The 26,346-nt window shown below is 31.4% G+C and overlaps 1 protein-coding gene and 1 long non-coding RNA gene across 2 annotated transcripts; one reads left to right on the top strand and one right to left on the bottom strand.

Moving 5' to 3' along the window:
• Window positions 1-9,298: 9,298 nt before the first annotated feature.
• Window positions 9,299-17,410, top strand: LOC145798523 (transmembrane protein (DUF616)). Its single transcript, XM_082886413.1, has 4 exons — window positions 9,299-9,621; window positions 9,692-9,898; window positions 10,469-11,029; window positions 16,859-17,410. Exons 1-4 carry the CDS (start codon window positions 9,369-9,371, stop codon window positions 17,200-17,202), a joined length of 1,365 nt encoding a protein of 454 aa, XP_082742539.1. The 5' UTR covers window positions 9,299-9,368; the 3' UTR covers window positions 17,203-17,410.
• LOC145798524 (uncharacterized) lies at window positions 12,119-13,694 on the bottom strand. Its single transcript, XR_014339496.1, has 3 exons — window positions 13,513-13,694; window positions 12,537-12,585; window positions 12,119-12,348 (listed from the first exon to the last, which is right to left on the bottom strand). It is a non-coding gene; the product is annotated as an uncharacterized LOC145798524 (long non-coding RNA).
• Window positions 17,411-26,346: the final 8,936 nt, after the last annotated feature.

Genomic DNA, 26,346 nt, shown 5'->3' on the forward strand with positions numbered 1-26,346 from the left:
TAAAAAATCTTCCTACAAATATTCCCATAAGGGAAAAAAGAAATATTACCCTTCTAAATCAACAGATAAATATTATACTAACCCCAAAAAGAAATATTCTAAAAAATCTAAAAAATGGTCAAAACCCACTCCTGATGTTACTTGTTACAACTGTGGTAAAAAGGGTCATTATTCTAATAAATGTAAGGTTAAAGACAAACCTAAACCTAAACTTAATCAATTACAAATTACTGAGGAAAATCAACAACAAATATTTGATATATTTAAATTAAATATTTCTCCGAATCAATCCCCTAACCAATCTAATACCTCATCTGACAATGATATTACCTCTAGTAGCACTTCTACTTATTATTCTCCTACTGATAATACAGATAATGATATTGAATTAGGATGTAATGATACTTGCTGTAAAATAATTAATGTCCTAAGTAAATCTCAATAAGAAGAAACTGCTCTCATTGAATTAATTGCTAAATTAGAAAACCCTGACTTAAAAAGGCAATATACTAATAAATTAAAATCCTTATTAACAAATAAAGATAAAAAGCATAAACATGATAAACCCATTATTAGTTTAAACAAAACTTTGGATCGGTTCAAAAAAGAAAAACATAAAGAAATTACTTTACAAGACTTAAAAAATGAGATTAATCAAATCAAATTCACCATCCAAGAATTAAAAACTAAAGATAAAGCTTTGGAAGACGAAATTGCCATATTAAAAATCAATAAAAGCCTTGATGATTTTCAACAATCAAATAAATCTGGTTCTGAACATGAGGGTGGATCTGAAACTGATCCTGATAAAGTCCTCTTTGGTAATCGAACCACTACACAATAGTGATCAAGATAGTAAACATTTAAATATAATTCATCAGATTAATATTCAAAAATGGCATTCAAAGATCAAATTAGTTATTAATGATTTTGAGAAAGAAGTTATTGCATTAATTAATACTGGTGCAGATTTAAATTGTATTCAAGAAGGATTAATTCCAACCAAATATTACCACAAAACTACTAAACAATTAAGTTCTGCCAATGGAAGTCAAATGCATATCAAATATAAATTACCCAAAGTACATATTTATCAAGATAATGTTTGTTTTAAAACATCCTTTGTTTTAGTTAGAAATTTAACTGATAAAGTTATTTTAGGTACCCATTTTATTTTCCTATTATATCCCTTTACTACAACTAATCAAGGAATCACTACACAAGCTTTTGGTCATACAGTTACTTTTAAATTTTTGCCACCTCCTGAGGTCAAAGAATTACATCAACTAAAAGATTGTTCTATTTCTCAAACAATCAATCAATTAACTAAACACCTTAAATTTCTTAAAGAAGAAGTAAACTATAAGAGAATTGAAACTCAATTAATTGATCCTCTTTTAATCTCTAAAATTGATCATTTTAAAACTCAATTAGAAAATACTGTTTGTTCTACTTTACCCAGTGCTTTTTGGCATAGGAAAAAACATGTAGTTACACTCTCATATATTAAAAATTTTAATGAAAAACAAATACCTACTAAATCTAGACCTATTCAAATGAACGATGAGTTAGTCAAAATGTGCAAACAAGAAATTAATGAACTATTAAACAATAAAATTATCAGTCATAGTAAGTCACCTTGGTCTTGCCCTGCTTTTTATGTTAACAAAAATGCTGAACTAGAAAGAGGAGTCCCTCGTCTTGTCATTAATTATAAACCATTAAATAAAGTTTTAGAATGGATTCGTTATTCCATCCCTAATAAAAAAATTTAATTAAACGACTTAGTCAAGCCGTCATTTTTATTAAATTTGATTTATAAAGTGGATTTTGGCAAATCCAAATTCATTCTAATGATCATTATAAAACTGCTTTTCCTACTCCTTTTGGCCATTACGAATGGAATGTTATGCCCTTTGGATTAAAAAATGCTCCTAGTGAATTTCAAAATATTATCAATGAAATTTTCAATCCTTTTAGTCATTTTTATATTTTCTACATGGATGATATCCTTATTTTCTCAAAGTCTATATCTGAACATTGGAAACATCTTAATGCTTTTTTCCACCTCATTAAATACAATGGCCTCGTTATCTCTGCCCCTAAGATTAAACTTTTCCAAACTAAAGTCCACTTCTTAGGGTATGATATTTATCATGGTACAATTCTTCCCATTAGTCGGTCTATTGAATTTGCCTCTAAATTTCCTGATGAAATCTTAGATAAAAATCAATTACACCGCTTTTTAGGTTCCTTAAACTATATTGCTGAATTCTATAAAGACCTTCGCAAAACTTGTCAACCCCTCTTTGATCGGTTAAAAGATAATCCTCCTGATTGGTCTTTTCTCCATACTTCTATAGTTCAACAAGTCAAAAAATATGTCAAGACTTTGCCTTGACTTGGTATTCCTGTTGAACAATCCATTAAAATTATTCAAACTGATGCTTCTGATATTGGTTATGGTGGTATCCTGCTTCAGAAACTCACCCCTCAATCATCTGAACAAATTGTTCGTTTCCATTCTGGTGTCTGGAATAAAGCACAGAAAAATTATAGTACTATTAAACAAGAAATTTTATCTACTGTTTTATGTATTAGTAAATTTCAAGATGATATCTTAAATCAAAATTTTTTACTTTGTGTTGATTGCAAATCTGCTAAATATGTTTTAAAAAAAGATGTTCAAAATCTTGCTAGTAAGCAAATTTTTGCCCGTTGGCAATCTAGTTTAAGTATTTTTGATTTTGATATTGAATATATACCTGGTAGTCAAAATTTAGTTCCTGACTTTCTTACTCAAGAATTTTTACAGGGGGGATAGAGGATAGAGGATGGCAACTCCTTTTATTTCCTGTCATAAATTACATATCACCCATTATCGATTACTCATTCACCAAACTACTCACCATATTGCTTGCCTCAAGTTAGCCAAAAAATCCACTAAACGTGCTCAATTTATTCGTTTTCATACAATTCGTAGTCTCCATCATTCACTTGCTCACTACATTAACTGTGCTGATTATCATTTAAGCAAGCTCGACATCCTCAGTGGATGCTAATTTCAGTCTACCTATTTTATTCACAGATGTCTGCCCAGAGACCCTTGAGACCTTCTAGCAAGGCTCTTGTTCCTTCTAGTCAACCAGTTCCTCCTTTGGAATTAGTCACCAGATACCATCCTGCTAAATTAGTCAACCGTTATCAAGTCCTTGGTAATATTTCTAAACCTAGTTATACATCTGCACTTGCTACTGATCCATTTGCTTCTTTTTCTCAATCAGTTACCCCTTACCCTCCTAATCCTATTAAATCTGCTCGTTCTAATTATGTTCAATCTATTACTACTAACCTCGTTTTCAAAGAACCCAGTCACAAGAATAATGCTTGTGTTCTTGACCTAGTCAAATCCTATTTTCCTCATTGCTGGCATTTTTTACCTCTTCATCCAGAAAAATCAATCACCTATTATAAAGACATTTTTTTCAATCATCAGTCCATTGTTATTAAACCTATTTATGATAGAACTTACACCAGTAAAATTGTGTACCATTCATTATATATTCACAACATAGTCTCTTTGAATGAATGAGGTTCTCCTTTTCAACTCTGAGATTTACCTAGTCATGCTATTCAATATAGTTATTATGACCATATTGATGCTTAGTTTAAAGTTCTTCTTTATCAAAATGAGTCAAATAGTCATTCCTGATTTCTCCAATTTGATCAAAAATTCAAATCCAAATTTCCTACTTGGTTTCTATGATGGTGGACTCAGTATGGCGCCATTATGGAAATCTTCCCCTCAATTTTAATTGAACAAGGCAATTATTTCTCCATAGTATTTTCATTCAGTCCCCAACAAAAGAAATTCCCTACATTGCTCATTTTCTTATCCAAATACAAAGTCCCATGGATATTTAAGTGGCAATATGCTATTTCTGATGACATTATTTACCGCCAACATTTTGTTAAATGGTGGGACAATTTCAAAATTCCTCGAATTATTAAAATAGTCCAAACAGAATTTCTAGTTAATATTCATGCTCCAACACCTGCCATGGTTAAAGCTCAGCAGAACCCAACTGCTTCATTAACACAAGGAAGCCCACTTCCTCCAGTCAATCTTGGAAGCCCAACATCCAATTCTTCCAAGCCCAAGTCATCCAAGTCAAAAGTTAAATCCAAGTTAGCCCAGATCAAAACTGATCAATCAAAGGATAAGCCCAAAGTCAAGTCCAAGTTCAAAAGAAAGTTCAAGTTATCCGATGAAGAAAGTTCAAAAGAAGGCTCAAATGGTTTAGACTCTTCTGAAGGCTCAACTAATCAAGACCCCTATGGACCGCAATTTCAAGATGCTCAGGACCTATATGCCTGACATAGTCATTGGATTCTATATAGATATAATTATCAGCTTCAATCAATACTCTTCTTTTGAGAAAAGCTGTTGACATATATATATATATCTATATTGATTCCTTCAGTCACATGTCTCCACCGAAAGCAATGAATAGCGAAAAAAGTCAAATTTACTGTTCACTATTCATCAAGAAAGTTAACATTACTATTCATCATTCATCATAATTCATCAAACCGACAAATTTAACACAATCAAAAGCAGCCATCAACTTTAGTCACTCACCGAAAGTTGCAGACAACTCCCATGTGCTTCTTTCAAAGTTAGATTCCTTCACAAGGCTCACAGTAACTCTTCACAAGGCTCACAGTAACTCTTTTCATCTATAAAAGAGCCTCTTCAGTCAAGAATAAGGCAAAGTTAAAAAAATTTGAGTGCTCATTCTCAAGAAAAATAGCTATCTCTGTAATTTTATATTTTCAAATTCGTTTTCAAGTTATGTATTTTGAAGAATTGTTTGCTTCATTCCAGTAAACAATTGTAAGTTTTAATTTATGTATGTTTTATTTTAAGTTTTAATTTAAAATGTATGTTTTATTTTAAGCTTTAATTTAAAATGTTTAGTACTGTTTCCTCTTTCCTGCTTCTGCCTTCTTATGTTAAAATGTTTAGTGTTGTTTCCTCTTTCCTGCTTCCACCTCCTTATATATACACCCATATATATATATATATATATATGTATGTATGTATGTATGTATGTATGTATATATCAATTAAAAATATATTTCAACATCTTTAATGACAAAAGTAAATATAATATTTTCTCACCACAAAATATATTTCGTTTAATGGTACACACCATAAATATTCACAACTCTTTTATGATAGTCAAACGGGTTACTAACGGGTCACAACACTATTACATGGTTACTAGGTCACAATTCAATCAATTCGGTTCAAAATGAATGGAGTTTAATAATTTAATATAAATCCTCAACTGAGATTAAAGTATAAATTCAATTTGATTCAACTCGTTACAAACCAACCGTCACTGGGGCCAATGGCAGAGCCAAGATTTTGGCTCAAAATGAACACTATTAAATTAAAATCTTAACAAAATTCACAATCTAACTTAACCGAATTTTTATTTGATGGTAGAATAAAAAATTAGTGTGATGTCAAAGTTATATTTAAATATAATCTCAAGTTAACCGATCAAATTATATCAAGGTGCACACACAAAAAGAGATATAGAGAGGGATAAAGAAAGAAATAAGAAAAATATGAATAAATAATGTATATGCGTTGCTATATATCACTTTTTTTTTTCTTTTTTTGTTTTCCGGTTTTGATCACTAAATTACATGGCAATATATTATTAGTTGACATTTTTTTTTTGATAGTGTATTAGTTGTCATTAATTGTGTAATAATTATTTGTAAACAAATGAACCATTACGAGTATTCATATAAGAAGTAATAAAAAATCGGTAATATATAACAAATCTTTAATATAAAATTTATAAGAAATTTTTTAAGTATAATTAAACATTTAAAGTGACAAATTAAATTTTTTTTTTTTGAAAAAAAAGGGTAAAGAACATAGTGATATAAAAATTTCAAGGCATTCTCTAAGGTGCTTATAATTTTTTTATTGCGAGAGTTTGTATCAGACTGTTTTGTATAATTTTTATTCATAGGTTATTAGACAAAAAACTCAAATAAAATATAAAAAATAATTTTTAAAAATTTAATGAGAAATACTTTTGATTTCTATTTTTAATCTATAATAAGATGTATCAAATAACAGCGCTAGAGGATTCCACCATACTAGCTGGACCGGGATTACCATACGGAAAGCCATCTACATTAAAGTTTGCTAAAAAGGTCTTGGGGATGTGACCAAAGGCGTACTTAGGAAGTAGTGAATAATGCAATTTAAATGGTTCATTATTTTGAGTCAAAAAATATGTTTTAAAAATGAGTAATGTTAGAAATCTTAAATATTTTATTAAAAATTTTATCAAATGTCTTACATGGGTATGGGACCCAGACAATGTGGGTCCCATGTGGATCCCACACCCATGTGAGATATTTGTTAAAATTTTTGGTAGAATTTTTGGGGTCTCTAGCATTTTTGTTAAAAAGTGCATTGACAATTGGCTAAGTTGAAAAGGTTAGTTATCATTTTTGTCTTAATTTTTTACATAGAATTTGTAAATAATATGAATTTTGTGCGCATATTTTTACAATTTTTTTTTATTACCTCTCAATTTAATTTTTTACCATACAATCAAAATAAGAAAAATAAATCACATGTATAAGTGCATATTGAGAATAGAGAAACAATAAAAGGTGAGACATAAAATATTCAATTAATTATCAAATATCATGGCTACTTTTTATATTATTTCTATGGTCAAGAGGCTATATGATGGGGACTTTCATGTGCCCAATAAAAAGTCTCCTTCTACAAAACTTAAGGTTTCTCTTGATCACCTTCCTCAGTGTCACCTACCCAAAAAAACCTTCCTCAGTACCTAGACAAACAATCTACTAGTCTCGAGACCCTGCTAGTCTTGAGCCTCTCTTATTATTGTAATGTGCAATTTGAAGATCCCAAAGGCCTCTCTTCTGTATTCAAGGATCTCAATCAACCCTTTACCTCTTCACTCAATGATACTATAATGTTATATATAAATTAGTTTGTCTGATATATTCATATATATTTTTTTAAACTCTTTTTCGTTTGGATGAGCTGAATAAGCCATCTATTTTATCAAAAATTTATTTGTCATCAACTCAAAAACTTACTTCACTTTTTCACTCACAAAAATAATAACTTTTTTAAATGCATAAGCTTTTTTAAGGTTTAAAACATTTTAAAATTAATTAAAAAGCCAACGCCAAATTTTAGAGTGACTAGGGTTGTTTTGCAAAGGGGATTTTTTGTATTGTTATCACATTATTAAGGTTGTGTTGTGAATTAACGTTATATCGGGGATGAAATTCCTTAAAGGGAGGAGATTATAACAATTTATTTCAGGTGACCGCTAAAGCGGGGAAAAGACCGCTCGAGCAGAGATGAGAGGTTCCTAATTGTTAGCCTTGCAGGCTGAGGGACCGCTCGAGCGATAAAGTGGTCGCTCGAGCGAATATAGGGGACTCCAGTATCTCATTTTGTAGACAGAGATATTGGAAGGTCTCATTCACCACTCGAGCAATGAAAAGACTACTTGAGCAGTGTACGATTTTAGCAACTTAAAAAGTCACTTTTTAGATAATTTTCTTCACTTTTTCTTTTCTCTTTTCTTCCTCTCTCTCTCTAGAAAATACTATAGGCCCCAAATTTTTTACCAAACAAATGACCAAATATCTCACATTGTGGGCCCCACACCATGTGAGATATTTGGTCATTTGTTTGGTAAAAAATTTGCTATCCCTAGCATTACTTCTCTCTCTTTAGCTCCTAAAACCTTAGATTTGTCTCTCTAGAAATCTTTCATTCTACCTAGATTTGCCACTTTTCCCCTTACAAAAGTTGGAGTTCAGGTGAAGAGCAAGTTTCTCTACCAATTGAATTTGGGTTTTTCGAAGAGCTTTTCAAGAAATTAGCTTCTTGTCTAGATTCTTGAGCTATTTTTAATCTTGTATCTCTCTAATTTGAGGATGTTTATGTGGTGCTATTATAACATTAATGCTATAATTACATGTTTGAGTTTACCAAATTGAATTTTGCTTTAAAAACATGAAATTTTTTCTATATTATCTTAAGATTTCTATTTTGGGTCAAGCTTGTCTCCAATCTACTTTGTGGATTGGATAGTATTGTTGGGTCCGTGAGGCCCACCACGAATCCTATTTTGATAATGTAAATTGTTCAATGTATAGAACTCGTTGAGTACTTTATCCCTATAAAAAAATTACGTTAATCAGATTTCGATAACTACTTAATCTGATTAGATTTTGTCAATAATTTATTTTAAAAATTACATTTACTGTTAACAGAAACCTGAGCCAATTAAGTAACTATTGACATCCGTTCAACGTGTTTTTTTTAGGGATAAAGTGCTCAATGAGTTCTACACATTAAACAGTTCAGATTATCGAAACAGGACCAATGGTGGGCTCCCATGGGCTGGAGAGAAGCCTGACCCTTTTAATTTTTTACACAAAAAAAAAAAAAATATATATATATATATATATATATATAGAAAAGTAAAGCGAATGGTTGGTTTTTTTGTAATAACTTTTTGACTTTTAGGCTATTTTAATATGTTGCCAAAATAGACCTTATGGTTTGTTTGGAAATTGAATTTTTAAATAATTTTTTTACTTTTTACAAAACAATGTGCAAAAGAATAGAGATAATTAAATCAATCTTTTATATTGACTTTTTGATTATTTTAACTAATTGTCAATCATCTACTAATTTTATTTTAAGGAAAATATCGCATCAATAAAATTTTAAAAAATAATCATAAATCAGTAAGAAAATTTACAAATACTAATAATTAAAAATGATAAACTTTTTCGTCAATATGTCTTTTTTGTTTTTTACATTCACGGGTGTAACTACCTCACTTTTTTTTAGCTAGGAAATAGATTGTCAAATGAAGCCTTAGTCTTGCCAAAGCCCTTGTGGCCAGTTTGCGTGTAACTATGAGTAATGCTAGAGTTTCTAAATATTCTATTAAAAGTTTTACTAAATGTCTCACATGTGGTCCCAGGGTCTCATGTGGGTCCCATACCCATGTGAGACATTTAGTAAAATTTTTGATAGAATTACTAGGACCTTTAACATTTTTGGTGTAACTATACCTTAAAATTTAGTGTAATTTGAATTGATAAAATAGCGACGACCCATTTAAGTGATACATTAATTTTATTAATAAATCTAACCACTAAAATGTTGAATAATAATAATAATAATAATAATGATGAAGCCTTACTCCTGAAAAGTGTATATCTATCTGGCAACAGAAAGGGAACGAAATTGGTTGACGATCTTTATGGGGAAGGCAAACTCCTCCGGACCACTGCTCTTCCAATCAAAGCTCCTCTGTTTCTCTCTCCTCTACCTCTTCTCCACTCTCTTCCTCGCTCTCTACTCTTCTCTCTCCTCCACCACCAAATGCCTCTTCCGATCTTCCCCTTTCGAACCCATCCATGTCCCTCTCTTCTCCTACCCTCCCTCCTATGGCGAACACAAGTACGCCATTCCCACCCTTCGCTCCTCTTGCTCTTCCCCTGTTTTCTTCTCAGGTACCATCTATCTCAATTTCCCAATTCCCAATTTTCGTTTTTTGATTCATGGGTTTTGTGTTTTCTTCAGACTATTGGATGGTTTTGAAGGAAATCGATGGATTCTGTAGGAATTCTTCGGCATTGGGTTCGCGGCATCTGAGGTATATGAAGGGGAGGGCTGAGAGTTTTGGAGGAAATTTCAGTACCCAGAAGAGGTTTTCTTATTTTGATTATTCAGATGTTGGTGTGGAGGTTCCCTGTGGATTCTTCAAGGAATTTCCAATCAGTAGTTTTGGTATGGTGTGATGTTTTTTTCGTGTCAAAATTCTTGGGAATTTTGTTTTTACTCTTCACTTTTTGTTTGATGGAACCGAAAATGCTTCAATTCTGTTTGGATTTTTGCAGGAGAAAATAATTTGTGTTACAATTATCATGAATTTGCATTGAAATTTCATAAATCTACCAAACAAAAAATCCGGACTCTATGGCATGGAATCCTCTGTTCCAAATCCGGCTCTCCTTGTGTCCCAAAATACTCAGATCTATGATTTTCAGAATTCAATATTTTCATATGAACCAATAATTTTAAGTGTTCTGGAATGAGAAGAACAGAGGATCTTTGGATTATATCATGTTTTTATACTATTCATGAAGTCAAATGAGAAATTTCATTCGCAATTTTTCTCTGTAATTTCACATGTTGTGAGTGAAGTTTCCCAAGAACTTTTGCATTTTGATATTGGAATATTATATTTCATTTGTTTCTCTTGTTGCTATGTACAATGCAAATTCAATTATGACAAAAATACATGTAATGGATGGTTGTTCATAAAATCACATCTTCTTGTTTGTGTGTGAAATACAGATAAAATTGCAATGGAAAAATGTGATGGAGTTGTAGTAGTCTCCGCAATTTTCAACGACCATGACAAAATCAGGCAGCCAAAGGGCCTTGGATCCAAGACCCCAGACCATGTTTGTTTCTTCATGTTTGTAGACAAAGTCACAATCAAAGGACTAAACTACCACAACTTAATCTCAAGAAAATCAAAGGAATTAAAGACCGGTGTGTGGAGAATTGTTGAAGTCTCAAGTGACAAGTTGTATGAGAATGCAGCAATGAATGGGGTGATACCAAAACACTTAGTTCACAGACTGTTTCCAAACTCATTGTATAGCATTTGGATTGATGCAAAGCTACAACTAGTGGTTGATCCATTGTTGTTGATTCACTCACTTCTTGTTAAAGAGAATGCGGATATGGCTATATCTAGGCATCCATATTATGTTCATACTATGGAGGAAGCAATGGCAACTGCTAGGTGGAAGAAATGGAGGGATGTGGATTTGTTGAAGAAGCAGATGGAGACTTATTGTGAACATGGTTTGGAGCCTTGGACACCAGATAAGCTCCCCTATCCCTCAGGTATTTACCCTATGTTGCTTTGAACTACAAAAAAATTAATGAACATATGAACCAGTAAACTGAACTAGAAATTTACTGATAAAAATGATATAGTTTAGAATCAACTCTTATGTAGTGAAATTTGCATTTAGAATGAATTTGGACCAATTATTACTTTTTTTAAGTACTTTTTTAGGTAAAATTTTTTGGGTTCTTAGCATTGTTGCTCAAAAATATGTCATCCCATTACATCATTCAAATTTCTAGAAGATTTATTTAATGATTATCCTAGGATTATTAGTTAGAGCATCTTCAATGTTTTGTTAAATAAGCTGCCATTGCTAAAATGTAACTTGTAAAATATTCGGTCTAAAATGATATACAAGATGTCAAATTATAGTATTGCAAAACCTTGTGCTTGGCTCAAGGTTTGGCAATTACAAAATTTGACAAGATTATTTCTCTATATCTCTCTTAGAGCATCTCTAACAATTGGTGCTAAAATGACAATGAAAATGCCAAATTTTGACATGTATTTTCAAATTGTCATACTTCGTTAGTGTAGCTCAATGTACAACTAGCTCATTAAGAGAGAATAATGTCGCGACCCAAACTCGCCCCTAAGGGTTTAGTATCATAACCGGCCAGTAATCCGTGATTACCAAAGGCCTGATTAACAGTATTGACAATAATACAGTATAAAGGGGGGCTGACGGAAGCCAATCAATAATAAGATGATATCCAATGAGTTGTGGGGACCTGAATGGAAATAAACTTTCATGCACACAGCCGTATTCACAACCACTTATACCAAAAATACATATGTAAGCCATTATGCAAGTTAGGGACATAATCCCATCATCAAAAACTGTATAAACAGGAGTCATAAACATTCTTTACATTAACAAAGACTAAAGGGCGAATTTGAGTCACCCAAAAAGCCTTGACTCGTGCAAGTTTGGGACCTCGTTATGAGGTCCAACGACTGGCTTGACAAAACGTGAGCTCGGGTCAACACCTCTAGCTTTGATCCGGTGCCTGGCCACCTATATATATATATAATAAATTGTGAGCTAAAGTCCAGTGAATAACGAATGTGTAAAGAGGTTAAGAATGAATGTCCTTTCAGTATTTAAAACAGTCAATTACATCTGTGGATCAGTTATTCAATCAATGTCTCATATTTCATGGCATATCATTCATTTAGAAATCATAGCAGTCATACGTGGTACATCCAATAGCAGAACAGTGCTGTAGGTCTTAATAGACCAAACAGTCAGTTGATGGCCATCAAAACTTTAAACAGTAGTAGTTCCAAACATTTGAACTGACAGAGATCTCTGTAACAGTAGCAGCAACAGTAACAGTAGCAGTAGTAGTAACAGTCAGTTGTTATGGATGCCATGAGTACAGTTCATAAATTAGGACAAACATTCATTCACTAAACAATATCATTTCAAAAAGTAGTACAGTTAATCATTCAGAAAATAATAATAATTGAACATAATTTTACAACATTGTTACTCACAGATAACAGGGCTGTAAGCAGGCTATTCAGCTTCCTTGAGGTGCATAACCTACACAGTTACAGAACGAACGTATACTAAATTACACACCCATAGTTGTTAACTTAGTCCTCTCTACGTGTTTTGGTGTGGTTCGACTTCATTATCCTCATTATAATGTCTTAATCATTGCCTAGGAATGCCCAGGATGGAAAGAGGATGCAAAAATGTACTTGAAAATGTTTTTCAAAATTTGCTGAAAATAGGGGTCTCGCTCGAGCGGACATACCGCATGTGAGTGGTCGCTCGAGCGCACACTCTCTCGCTCGAGTGGTCTGCAAAATGTGAAAAAGTTCTGGTTGCGTGCAATTTCCGCTCGACGCTTGCTCAAGCGTGAGACACAAGCCCTCGCTCAAGCGCAAGTCTTGTCGCTCGAGCGTGCTTCAAAACAAACAAACTTCTGAAAGTATGCAATTTACACTCGAGCCAACCTTTCATCACTCGAGCGTGGAAGCAAAATTCTAGGTTTTCCAGATCGGCTCCCAAAGTTCAAAACATGAATTCAACACTCCAAAACTTATCCTTTTGGGCCAAAATTCTGGAAAACTCTTAGAAACTCATAACACATCATGATTTAAAGATTTTTTTCATAAAATCAAAGCCCAAAAGCATGCCAATTGTATACAAATTCAACTTAAACTTTATAAATGTTTCAAGAATATAACATGCATGAATTTTCTTGAACTCCACCACTTCAAAACATGATCAAACTTGGCAAATTGATAGAAAACATGGTGACTTCCTACAATTAAGCTCAATCTAGGACATGCGTGAGAAAATTCTTAGCAAACATGCTCCAAATGTAATGAAATGAACATGCATGCATGGATTAATCTTCATTCCTACTTCTTAAGCTTAATTCTTATATCTCATAGCTCAATTCACTTGAATTCATAGATGAATCAACTTAATTTCAAGACTAGGGACTTGACTTCTTACCTTAGATGTTCAATTAGGTCCTTGATGCCAAATTCTTGAGCTAGATGATCAATCTCCAAGGTCTCTTCTTCTATTCTAGCAATTCCTTTCAATTGAGTTCAATTCTCCTGCCTAAGACTAAATCTCCCTACTCTCTCCCTTTCTCACGTTTTTGAGCATCAAAGAGTAGGAAATGAGAGTGTAAAGCCAAGTAAAGGAGTTAAAGTAGCCTTATATAGGCTTAATTAGAGTGACTTAATTAAATTGACTTATGTTAATCACATCAGCACTAATTATTATAATTTTATTCGTTCCGAATCGAATTTTAATCAAACCTACCATAAAATTCTATAAATCCTAATTAACATATAAATCAAGTTAATTTCTGAATCGGATGCCACTAAGACCTTCAATTCGCAAATCGAAACCAAAACATGAACAAGTCTTTCTACATCAAACAGATAAAATTGCATTTAAAGTAACACACTCATGAAATTAATTTAGGATTTCGTCTTAATCATTTATTTAACATGCTTAATCAGGAATTAACATCAATCATGGGTCAGGGTTGTCACAAATAATAACATAATTTTAGAGATGAATTTGAAAAAATAATTGCCAAATTTGTGCTTAGCACACTTTGAGAGATGTTGTGTTTTGACATAAAGGATAATACACTATTTAAAGTTGCTCTTCTGATAAGATTCACAAATGACATTTTAATTTGACGTTATATGAAAATAAAAGAAACGATATTTATACCATTAAAGCATAATTGTCAAATTATTCCATTTTAGACACAATAACATGTCAAAATATTGGTTGGTATAGCCACCATAAGGACACCTTTGACAACCCTAAGATTATAGTTAGTGAGCTTATAGCCAAATAGGATAGTAAGAAAAGTGAAAGCATGGCAAATCCTTGTACAATGTAGAGACAGATTTGGTTGCTTTTGTATTGCAAAATCATGCTTTGTTTACATGCGATAACAAAAGCAAACTAAAGTGACATAAATTGATTCCCACTGGACTTCTTGATGAAGCCACATTAAAAAGTAGTAGTGAGTTGGATTTTTGTTCTTTTGCTAGAGAATAATTGAATTAAAATGTCATGGTTGGTTAGATGCAATTGAGGACTTTATAGAGAATTGTCATTATGGAATCAATCTTTCTAATTATAATGGTGTCTTTGGATAGAAGCTACCTGTCAGCTACCTGTCTCTTCTCTTTTGGAGCCTGTTTTATGGAGTTAGATTTTGTTTATTCGCAATAACCCTGATTTTGTTTTTCTGGGAAAATACTAAAAACAATTTTAATGGTTGTTGTTAGTATTGAAAAAATATAAGTGTGTAAAAGTGTTTTGAAATATGTGAAAAGTGTATTAGGATTATAAATTTTTTGACCTGTTGTAGACTTGTAGTGCTTATTGACAACCTTTAAAATTGTCATTAGTATGATCTTTTTTAATTCACCAAATTGATTATCTTCATGCATAAGGATACTTCATTTTGATTTTACTACAATATTTTATTACATATCTTTTTGTAAAAAGTCAAAAAATTATTCCAAACATACATCTTTCTTTTCTTTACTTTTTTAGTCAAAAAGTTAAAAAGTACACTTGTATAGCACATCCTAAATAACCCCTAAATTACCTAGTAGAAAAGATTTAAAAATCATCACAAACCTTCCTTTTTCTTTTCTATTGCAATTTCTAAATTATTATATGATAATTTTTAAACTTTTTATAGAAAGAAATAGACTAGAAATGATATTTGTTATGTCAATGACAAACGGATATTAAATAAATGGAATTGGGATATGGATGGAATATAATGAAATAGAGCCTATTTTGAGGTTCCAATCAAAATGAAGGGTTATAAAAAAAAAAAAAAAATTAGGTATTTTTTAAGTAATACTTCATACAATTTATCAATTAATTTTTCTAATGGTGTTTTCTAAAATACTAACATAAAAATGATAAATCCTACTGTTTAGATAAAAAAAAAACTATTAGAATACCACATAAATTTACTTTATAATATTGAATAATTACTCTTTCATGTACTTTCAAGTTGTGTTTGATTTAAATCATAAATTTAAATAGAGATTTAAAAGAAAAGGACAAAAAAAACATTTCTTAGATTTATAACAGCCTTAAAGTAGAGCAAAATTAGTATCTTGTTCAATGGTAGGCACAAACTCACAACTATGCTTTTAGAACCTAATGATCACTGCTTAGAGTCTTACTGAAGTTGTGCTAAGCACTTGTAGGTATTTGGATTAATCGGTCCAGTGGATCGGATACCAAGTTATGAGAGAAAAAAAAACTATATCTAAGAAATAATAGTTACACAGAATTAAAATACAAAAAAATTATATAAAATATAATGTGCAGCTGAGATCTATCTTGACTATAATGTTTTCAAACCCGGATCAGACCGACCGGTCGGACCGGTTGGACCGGGAACCGGGCCTCGTTCTTATCCGGTCAACCCCTTAAACCCGGAGTGGGGCCAAAACCGGGGAAAATCGGTGACCCAGTGGTCGAACCGGCAAAACTGGTGACCCGGACCGAGTCGGGAAGGTCAGACCGGTTTTTTTTTTTTTTTTTTATATTTTCGGTTTTACTTTTTTTTATATTTTCTTTCTTATATATATATATATATATATAAATAAATATATTTCAAAATTTTGACTAAAAATTCTTATTTCAAGAGTCTCATTTCATAAGGAAAAGTCTCATTGAAAATTTGAGAAGATTATGAAAGTCTATTTCTATTTATAGGAAAAGATTTTTCAAAGAGAACCTACAAAATTCTATGTGGGATTCAATCAAATTATTTGAAACATATTGATTAGAGGGAGAGTTGAAATTTCATTTCCCTTCAAAATTAAATCTAGCATTCAATCAATTTATTTGGAGGGAATGTTTAAAAAATTTAATTTCTTTAAAATAAGTGACTTTTTTTTTTATCAATTTTGACTTTATTAAATATTATTAATAAATACTATGCAACAATTTTTATTTTTGTTTGATTATTTATATATATATTTATTTATTTATAATTTATAATTATATTTTTTAATTATATAATATTAATTATGACGTCACGGTTCGACCGCTTTGACCCGACGGTTGAATCAGTGACCCATCCACCCTGTCGTTTTTCCGGTTCGCTCACCGGTCTAGTTTTGAAAATATTACTTGACTATTATATAAGTCGAACTTAAAATATATTTAAATCATACAATGCATCTTTTATATATTATTCAATGTTTTAATTTTGTGCACATAGCACTGTCGATTGTACCTTCCACGCCCATGGTTCCAATTTGATGATTGAAAATGTTACTATTTGCAGATGTACCAGACAGTGCCCTAATATTAAGGAAGCACAGTGCAGCCAGCAACCACTTCTCATGCCTATTGTTCAATGAGTTAGATGCATTTAACCCAAGAGACCAACTAGGTTTTGCATATGTGAGGGATCATATGAAGCCAAAGTTGAAGATGAACATGTTTGATGTGGAAGTGTTTGAACAAGTTGCAGTGGAGTACAGACACAACCTTAAACCTGGTGATGGGTCCATTTCCAGTGCTGCAGGGTCAAAGACCAAGAGGGCAAGCTCTGGTTTGTTGGCCAATGGTAGTTGTAGCAGCTGTGACAAGTATCTTTTGACAATGTGGGGTGAATCCCATGATTGATTGATTATTTATTTATTTTTATTTTTTTCAATTTGATAAATTAGTTGTGAAAAGTGCATTTTGTAGGTTCAGGGCGTTCAAAAAACATTAATTGATTCAGGTGTACTGCTAAAAGCTGCAGGTCTCTGAAGTGTCTGTCAGATAACAGACAATGCTTCTTTAATTCTCAGGAATGGTTTGGAATTAATTCTGAAGGCCTCGTTTGAAACATCCTTTTTTATTAGTAATTTTTTAATTAAAATATGATATAAAAAAATTAATATGTTTGTAATGATTTTTTAACTTTTTACAAAAAGATATGCAAAAAGTAGAGAGAAAATAGAAATTTTGATTTTTTTGTATAAGTTGCTGATTTTTTAACTTTTTTAATAATTTTTTGACTTTTTAATTAAAAAAGTCACTTGTCAAACAAGACTTTATATTTTAGTCTTTTTATTTTTTTTTTATTTTTATAAAAGATGTATAAAAAAAATAATAATATGATAATTTATATTGATTTTTTTATTTTTTAATTAAAACATTCTGTCGACAAATCAAGCTTTGCATACGAAAAATTAGTAGATGATCTTAGGACAAATCTACATCCTACTTCAACTTGATATTTATTAATTAAAATAGTAAAATTTAATATTTTTTTTTTGTTGATTTTTCAAAAAATAACTTGATTAGTGTCAAAGTGATAAATAATCACTCCTTATACAGGAGAAATTCTAACATAGCTATTTTTTAAAATTTTATTTTTAAAAAAATAATTATAAATTTTGAAAATAAAAAAAATGCAACTTATGTAAATACAATTGGTAAGGAATGAGTGGATTACATGTGCTATTTGGCAAAGATAACACTAATTTCACATAAGGAAAAATAACAAGTCTTATTTTTTTAAATTTGAGTTTGGTTTAGTTTTCCGAATGTATATGTTTTTAACCTTTTTTTACTAAAAATTATTTTAATGGATTTTATTTTTTTTAGAGTATAAATAATTTTTATAAATTAAAAATGTAGTTTTAGTATTTATTGATATCTGGTTTCTAATTAAATAAATTCAAAAAAACAAATCATTTGTTCCAATGAAAAAAATATATTTCTTTTATTTTCTTCACAAAATACAAGTGAAAATTACATTAGTGAGAGAGAGAGAGAGATAAGTCATTGTCAAAATCTACCAAACTTTATGTCAAATATGACACAAAAGGATAAAAATGCCAAAATTTAACAGCTCAAATGATAATTGAATTGCACTTCTCTTTTTTGTCCAAACTATTATCTATACAATATATATAAAGCACGGATGCAAAGTGAAGAGTAGTTTTAGCCAAATATGAACAGTATTTTTTGAATAGTTGAAAATTTAATTTTGACCTTATGCTTTATAGCTTTTCTTCTTTGGATGCAAGGGTATTGATGGAAAACTAACTTCAAATTGCTTACAGTTGTTTATCAAAGGATCCATAGTATACCCACTCTCTCTCTATAATCTGTCACAGAGAACCCTTCATTCTCTTCTCAACGGTGATCTCCTTCCACCGACCACGATATTCGACCACCTCCTCTCTCTCCTCTCTCCTCTCACCAATCACTTCCCTCCTCTCTCCTCTGGCGACCGCTGATGACGTCTCCTCTGTGGTGCCAATTTGTTTGATTTTATGGGTATTCATAGTGTTCACCAACGAATCAAATGGAAATTGAGCCCAAGGATGAAAGAATACGACACAAGCTTCTATTAAGGTAAAGACATAGATGAAGAATGTTAGGTATTTCGATTTTAGGTTCCTTTTAATCCAATTAGGATTTGTAAAGTGTTTTAATTTTCTTTGATTTTGTTAATTTGTTAGGGTTTTGTTCTTTTTATTATTGTTTGCATGATGTTTATTGTGTATATTTTGTGGCTTATTCATTTTGGGTAAAAGTGGGTTTCATTGATTTGTTTTTCATTGTTGTGGATTTTTAAAAGCCTAAAATATTATGAAATGTTGATTTGATTGGGCTTCGGTGAAATCCCTAACCTACTAAGATAATATGTAGTAGATAAACTTTATGTGTTTTTTTAATCACGATGTTTTATGATACCTATGATATTATACATATTTGATTGTGCTTTGTTGAAATTCCTAACCTATGTTGGGATTTGTTTTACGCAACAAAATTTATCTTTAATTGTTATTCTATTAAGTATTCTCCTTTCTTGGTTTTTCTTTTTTTAATAATTTTTATTTATTCCACTCTTAGGTTAAATGATGTTGAGTTTTGGGTATGGAAAAACTATGCAACTTGTAGTCTTGGCCAATGGTTTTCTTTGCCTCATTAGGTGTCTTTTGTGAAATGGGTTTGCAAAAAAGTTGCCATACTTTTTTTAAAAAAAATTATTACTAATTTTATTCTTTTGATTAAATTGAAAAATATATCATGTGTGTGAAAAGTTCAATAAACCTCAACAATTTCTTAAGATCACTTTTAAACGTCGATTTAAACGGTTAAAGGTCCAATCTTTTCTCTTCATTGCTCTTTTTTTTTTTTTTTTTTTTTTTTTTTTTTTTTTTTTTTTTGGAGTGGGGGGAGGGGGTTGTGGGGTTTGGAAATGGCTTTTGTTTGAGTTTCAGTCATATAAGAGAATTATATCACATTAGTATGAACCATGTTTTAATTTGATTGGGGGTCAGTGCCTTGGGCCACTATGGAGGGTTAAATAGAAATGTGAGAAAAACTACACATAGCCATTGGAGTCTTGGCCAATGGTTTGCTTCATATTTAGTGGTTTCGCATTTTTTTATGATGCGAGTTTGTAATAAGTTTTATAATTTCCTCTGTTACCTTTAGTAAATTTTGTTACTTGCTTCTTTTTTTTTTTTTCATTTGTGTAGCATTTAATAAACAAATTCTAGGTGTATAACAACAATCATCTAGACATGGATACACATTTCTTCTTTATCTGGTTAAGTGTGCACAAATATGGGATTTGAGAGAGTTGTTGTAGGCTAAGATTACACTTTCTCGGTCTCTATTACAGGGAAATAATAGATTTTATGACAACAATATAGTTTGTCAAATACATAGGATTAACAAGATCAAGGTGAGTACCTTCTAATTTTTAGCTATCATAATTTCTGAAACCACAAATTAAAGGTAATTGTTACTTGATAATTTACACATATAATGTTTCAGATAATCGTTATATTGATCTCAAGCATTATATGTTCATTATTTCAACTTAGACAAACAAAACTGCATTAAATAAATTATATAACAAAAAGTGTACCCTTTATGAGTAGGCTACTTTTGAGTTAGAAAACAATTTGTTAATTTTAACAAACAAATGTTTGCATTTCGAATGATGAAGTCTAAAACATTTGGTATAATTTCACAATTGCACTTTGTTTTCATTTTTCTTATCTATCCAGTGCATTTCTAATTATGTTTAAAATTCATGTTTTGTTTTGTGTCTACACGTTGGGAGGTGGGAAAGAGAAATGTGATGTTTGGAAGAAGTTATTTCACAATTGATTATTTTATTTTTTCTTCTGTCAAATATCTTAAATTAATATGCAAACTCAGTAATACCGATTAAATTTTCATGCTTAATGTTGACTGCCCATTTATTATTTTTGTCTTTTGTTTTTAAATACATTTTAAAAAGCACTTGAATATGTATTTCATACTTGGGATTGTTGAAGGGCTGTTACATTGGTGAACTGGTTTTGATCACAAAAAACTTGAATAAATGTGCTCAAAACATAAGAATGGATGTGTATTTCAAGTGTACAACCAAACTTTGAGTTAAGAGAATTATGTGGGTCAAATATAACTCCAAAGAGGGGCTGGCCACTACTCATTTAATGACTTCATCTTCAACTTGCAACAGATAATGTCGTATAGATAATGTGTATTTTTTGTTAACAATTGTGAAGTCTCCTAACAGTATATATAATACAGTCCTTCAATTTCCCTTGTTGTTTGTTCAGTTGAACTTGAGGCTTAATATTACTACCTTTTGCATGTTAGGTGTTCACATAATAGAGGAATACACTATTTTTCATTCATAATTATTATTATGAACATGTCTAAGATTTTTTTTCCCAGTACACTAAAAAAAATCATTTTGAAAAGAATTCTTCAAATTATCATTTTTGAAATCCAAGATTAATCTCATTCTTTTGCAAATTTATTGTCATTGCTATCGAATTCTAATTGCATTGTTAACTTTGTTTTGTAGTTAATTGTAGTCCAATAATTAAGTTGTAAATTAGATGACTCTATTGGTTGGTTGGTTCTAACCATATAGGCCCTGTTTAGTTGTCCGGATTGGATTTGGATATAATGGGATATAATATATTTAGGATATGAGATGAATTATGTATATTGTAAGATTATTTTTATTATATCCAAATTCTTTGGATGGGTGGTTTGGTTTGAAATTATGAGATGTTGGCGGGTTCAAAACTGATGACTTTTATAATTTATGTTGATATCTATTAGTTTAGACTACCACCTGAACTTGTTCTAAGAACACTTAATAATTTGAAAAGGTTTAAAAATACATAAACTAATCACAAAATTAGATGCAATCGTCTTATATGAGATAAATCATTTTTTTTTTCTTTGTGGGTTTACAGTTATGTGAGGATTATATCCAATTTTGTGATTAATTTTTATATTTCTAAAGTAATTGATATAATTTGTCCACACTAACGTTTCACCCCTACCTACAACTTGATTTTTGCCTATTGGGATTGTCACATTATTAATAGTCTTGATTTTTGCGTATTGGAATGATCACATTATTAGTAGTCTTGATCAATTATGATTGATTAAACTAATTGAAGTGAATCAAATATCCTATTTAGTCGGGATCCATTTTTCCAAGAAGGTAAAAAGTTATTTAGTTGGGGATTCAATTCTCAAGAAAGAGAGCAAAATAGAATATTGGATCCACTTTAATTAAGTTGATCAATCATAATCAATTAAGAAAAAATTTAAATGTATAGGATTTGATTATAGCCTTTGCCTAAATTGTCTTTTCAAAGCCTGAGCTTGAATTTTATTGAAGAGTTTAATGGGTCGAGTTTGGCATTAATCCTTCTAAATTTTGGACTGAGTTTGGAGATACTACTAACTCAATTGAACAAGTCTCAATTAAAATTAGGTATAATAGATTCATTAATTAGTGACACGCTATTTACGCTTACAACATTATGATTTACCTTAATATGAATTAAGGAAAATAAATGCATTCCCACATGATAAAAGACACGACAAGTTTGTCACATTGATGAAAAATTATTCAATATTTCAGGAGTAATATTTTGCGTCCTTTACTAAATAGTACATTTCAAATTGTCTCTTATTCTAACACAAAAGTTATAAGTTTTATAATTTACGCTAATAGCTATTAATTTAGAGTACCACCTAAATTTAGAACTTAATAATTTGAAAAAGTTTTGGAACGCATGAATCGATGATAGAATCGGAAACAACTCTATCAAATGACGTAAGTTTTATCTTTTGTGAGTCCACACCCATATAAGAGAATTGTTGTAACAACCCCTACCCATGATTAACGCTAATTCATGATTAAGTATGCCAAACAAAGTAATTAAAAAGAAATCCTAAGTTAACTTTATGTGCATTGCATCATTTTATGTTTATATCTGTTTGATATAGAAAGATCTGTTCAAGTTATGCTATGTTTTGCGAATTGAAGGCCTTATCGACATCCGATTCAGAAATTGATTTGATTTATGAGTTAATTGAAATTTTTAGAACCTTATAGTAGGTTCAATTAAAATTCGATTTGGAACGATTAAATTAGATTAAATTAATGTCCACTTATTTGGCCTTAATTGGTTTCAATTTTGTCTAAGCCTAATTAAGGCACTAGTGGACTTCCTTGTGCACACACACACTCCTATTTTCACACTTGAGTTGATTCAAATGTGAGAGGGAGAGAGAATTAGAGAGAGTGAGAGTTACACTCATGATGCAAGGGAAGAATTGCTAGATAAGAGAATGGAACTTGGAGATTTGATCATCTAGCTCAAGAATTTAGCATCTAAGACCCAATTGAGTGTCTACAGTAAGAAGCCAAGTCTCTAGTCTTGAAATTGAGTTAATTCATCTATAAATTCAAATGAATTGAGCAATGAGATGTAAGGATCAAGCTTAAGAAGTAAATAGGATGATCAATTCATGCATGCATGTACATTTCAATGCATTGAGAGCATGTTACTAGGAAATTTCCTCATGCATGTTTGAAATTCACTTTAGTTTCGCGAAAACAATGAGTTTCATGTTGTTTGGTAACACTTAATCATGTTTTGAGAAGCCTTGGTTCAAAGAATTGCATGCACGTCATGTTCATGGATTATTCTTGAGTTTCAAGTTGAACTTTGCACAATTGGCAAGCCATTGAGCCATGATTTCTTGAAATGATCTTTAATTCATGTTGTTTTAAGGGTCTTCATGTATTTTCTCAAGTTTTGGCCCAAAAAAATGAAGTTTGATGCGTTGATGGTTGAGTTTGAACTTGAAGATCAAATCTGAAAATTCCATAAATTTGATCCACGCTCAAGCGGGGGACTTCACGCTCGAGTGAGAACTCTGAGTACATGCACTTTCACTCGAGCGACGTGAGTCACACTTGAGCGTGAAATGCATGTACCTAGAAGTTCATACGTTTTACAGTCCGCTCGAGCGAGGGAATTCACGCTCGAGCGAAGGTCTGAGTCTCACGCTCGAGCCGAGGTTGAGTGTCCGTCGAGCGTGAAAATCATGCATCCAGTACTTTTACTAAAATTTGCAGTCCGCTCAAGCGAGGGAATTCACGCTCAAGCGAACCTTCACTTCTTGCATGTTCGCTCTAGCGATGAAAGCCACGCTCGAGCGTGGACCCTGTTTTCAGCAAGTTTTGGAAAATGTTTTCAAGTGCATTTTTGCATTCTCATTCCATCCTAGGCATTCCTAGGCCATGATTAAGACTCCATAATGAGGTTAAAGGCTAGAAACACACTAAGAGCAAAGGAAGTAAGTTATGTATAATTCGAAACGGTGTTTCAAGTGTGTTTTTGTTATGTGTTCGTGTAGGTCACGTGCCATAAACCGTTTGATTAGTCTGCTCTGTCTATCTGCACCTGAAGCCAACTGTGAGTAATGACTTAGTAAAGCTATGTTCAAGTAAATTATTTTCTGCTCACGGATTAAGAATTGTTTTATGAAATGTTATGTTTTACGCAAAGAATGATTGTCCAAGCCTAACAAGCACTTATAACATTATGCTATGATTCAAGTAATATCATGATTCAAGTATATGCAAGTTCCCAATACCAGAGGTTCCTTATGGGACTGACAAGCTATCTATACCCGGCTGGAGGTTCCTTATGAAACTGACAAGTTTACAAGTTCCCAGTCCGGAGGTTCCTTTATGGAACTATCAAGTTACCCGGTCGGAGATTCCTTATGGAACTGACAAGTTTACAAGTTCCCAATCCGGAGGTTCCTTTATGGAACTAACAAGTTACCCGATCGGAGGTTCTTATATAGAACTGACAAGTACGATTTAAGAATAATCTATGTGTGATCTGTCAACGCTGATGGATGTATTATGTAAGACTAAGCATGAACTCTGAAGTCTATATATGCTCAGAATGAAAATACAAATATGAATTTCAGTTTCAACCACAGTTGGGACATCATTCATTTACTTATTTACTTTGTTATTATTCACTGGGTCTCCGCTCACTAGTTATTTATTATGTATGTAGGTAAGCAGGTTCATGATCAGGCTTAAGATAATGCCTGGGGTATTTTGTGTTGGTCAGCCACCCCTTTGCGCCTCACGAGGAGGTTCCAGATCAAGTCATGCATTGTGGCTGTGTCAATATGAATGTATAAGACTGTCCCTTTTGTTTTATGAACAAGTTCGCCTTTTGATATTGACGTGTAAATACTGTAGCTATGACATCACTTGTATGTATATAAAGTTTGAGATTTTCAATTCCATGTACGTCTTCACAGCTCAATGGACTTCGTATGTTGTATTTTGCTTCCGCAGGCCTATCTATATGCTATTATGTCAAGAGGCCTTTGGTAATCCAATGATTACTGGCCGGTTACGACGCTAAACCTATAGGGGCGGATTTGGGTCGTGACAATTATGTCTACTTATATAATCAGTTTTATATTTCTAAAGTAACTAAATAATTTATCCATACTAACGTCTCACTCCTACTTACAACTCGATTTTTACATTACTGTGTGTATATTTTGTGGCTTATTCATTTTGGGTAAAAGAGGGTTTCATTGATTTGTTTTTCATTGTTGTGGATTTTTAAAGGCCTAAAATATTATAAAATGTTGATTTAATTGGGCTTCGGTGAAATCCCTAACCTACTGAAATAATATGTAGTAGATAAACTTTATGTTTTTTCTTTTTTTTTTTTTTTTAACTAGGATGTTTTATGATACCTATGATATTATACATATTTGATTGTGCTTTGTTGAAATTCCTAACCTATGTTGGGATTTGTTTTGGGCAACAAAATTTATCTTTAATTGTTATTCTATTAAGTATTCTCCGTTCTTGTTTTTTTTTTCTTTTTTTTTAATAATTTTTTATTTATTGTTGTGAATGAATTTGCTCAAAACATAGGAATGAATGTGTATTTCAAGTGTACAACCAAACCTTGAGTTAAAAGAACTATGTGAGTCAAATATAACTCCAAAGAGGGGCTGGCCTCTATTCATTTAATGACTTCATCTTCAACTTGCACCAAATAATGTCGTGTAGATAATGTGTATTTTTTGTTAACAATTGTGAAGTCTCGTAACAGTATATATAATACAATCCTTCAATTTCCCTTGTTGTTTGTTCAGTTGAACTTGAGGCTTAATATTACTACATTTTGCATGTTAGGTGTTCATATAACAGAGGAATACACTATTCTTCATTCATAACTATTATTATGAACAAGTCTAAGATTTTTTTCTAGTACACCAAAAAAATTCATTTTGAAAAGAATTCTTCAAATTGTCATGTTTGAAATCTAGGATTAATCTCATTCTTTTGCAAATTTATTCTCATTGCTATCGAATTCTAATTGAATTGTTAACTTTGTTTTGTAGTTAATTATAGTTCAATAATTAAGTGTAAAC

This window comes from Camellia sinensis, chromosome 9 (genome assembly GCF_055761805.1).
Source record: "Camellia sinensis isolate YWXY chromosome 9, ASM5576180v1, whole genome shotgun sequence".
Lineage (NCBI taxonomy): Eukaryota > Viridiplantae > Streptophyta > Magnoliopsida > Ericales > Theaceae > Camellia > Camellia sinensis.

Coding starts and splice junctions, on each gene's coding strand:
- LOC145798523 (XM_082886413.1), top strand. CDS start 9,369: ATGGGGAAGGCAAACTCCTCCGGACCACTGCTCTTCCAATCAAAGCTC. Junction 9,899..10,468: donor ATTTCCAATCAGTAGTTTTG/GTATGGTGTGAT, acceptor TGTGAAATACAG/ATAAAATTGCAATGGAAAAA. Junction 11,030..16,858: donor TAAGCTCCCCTATCCCTCAG/GTATTTACCCTA, acceptor TACTATTTGCAG/ATGTACCAGACAGTGCCCTA.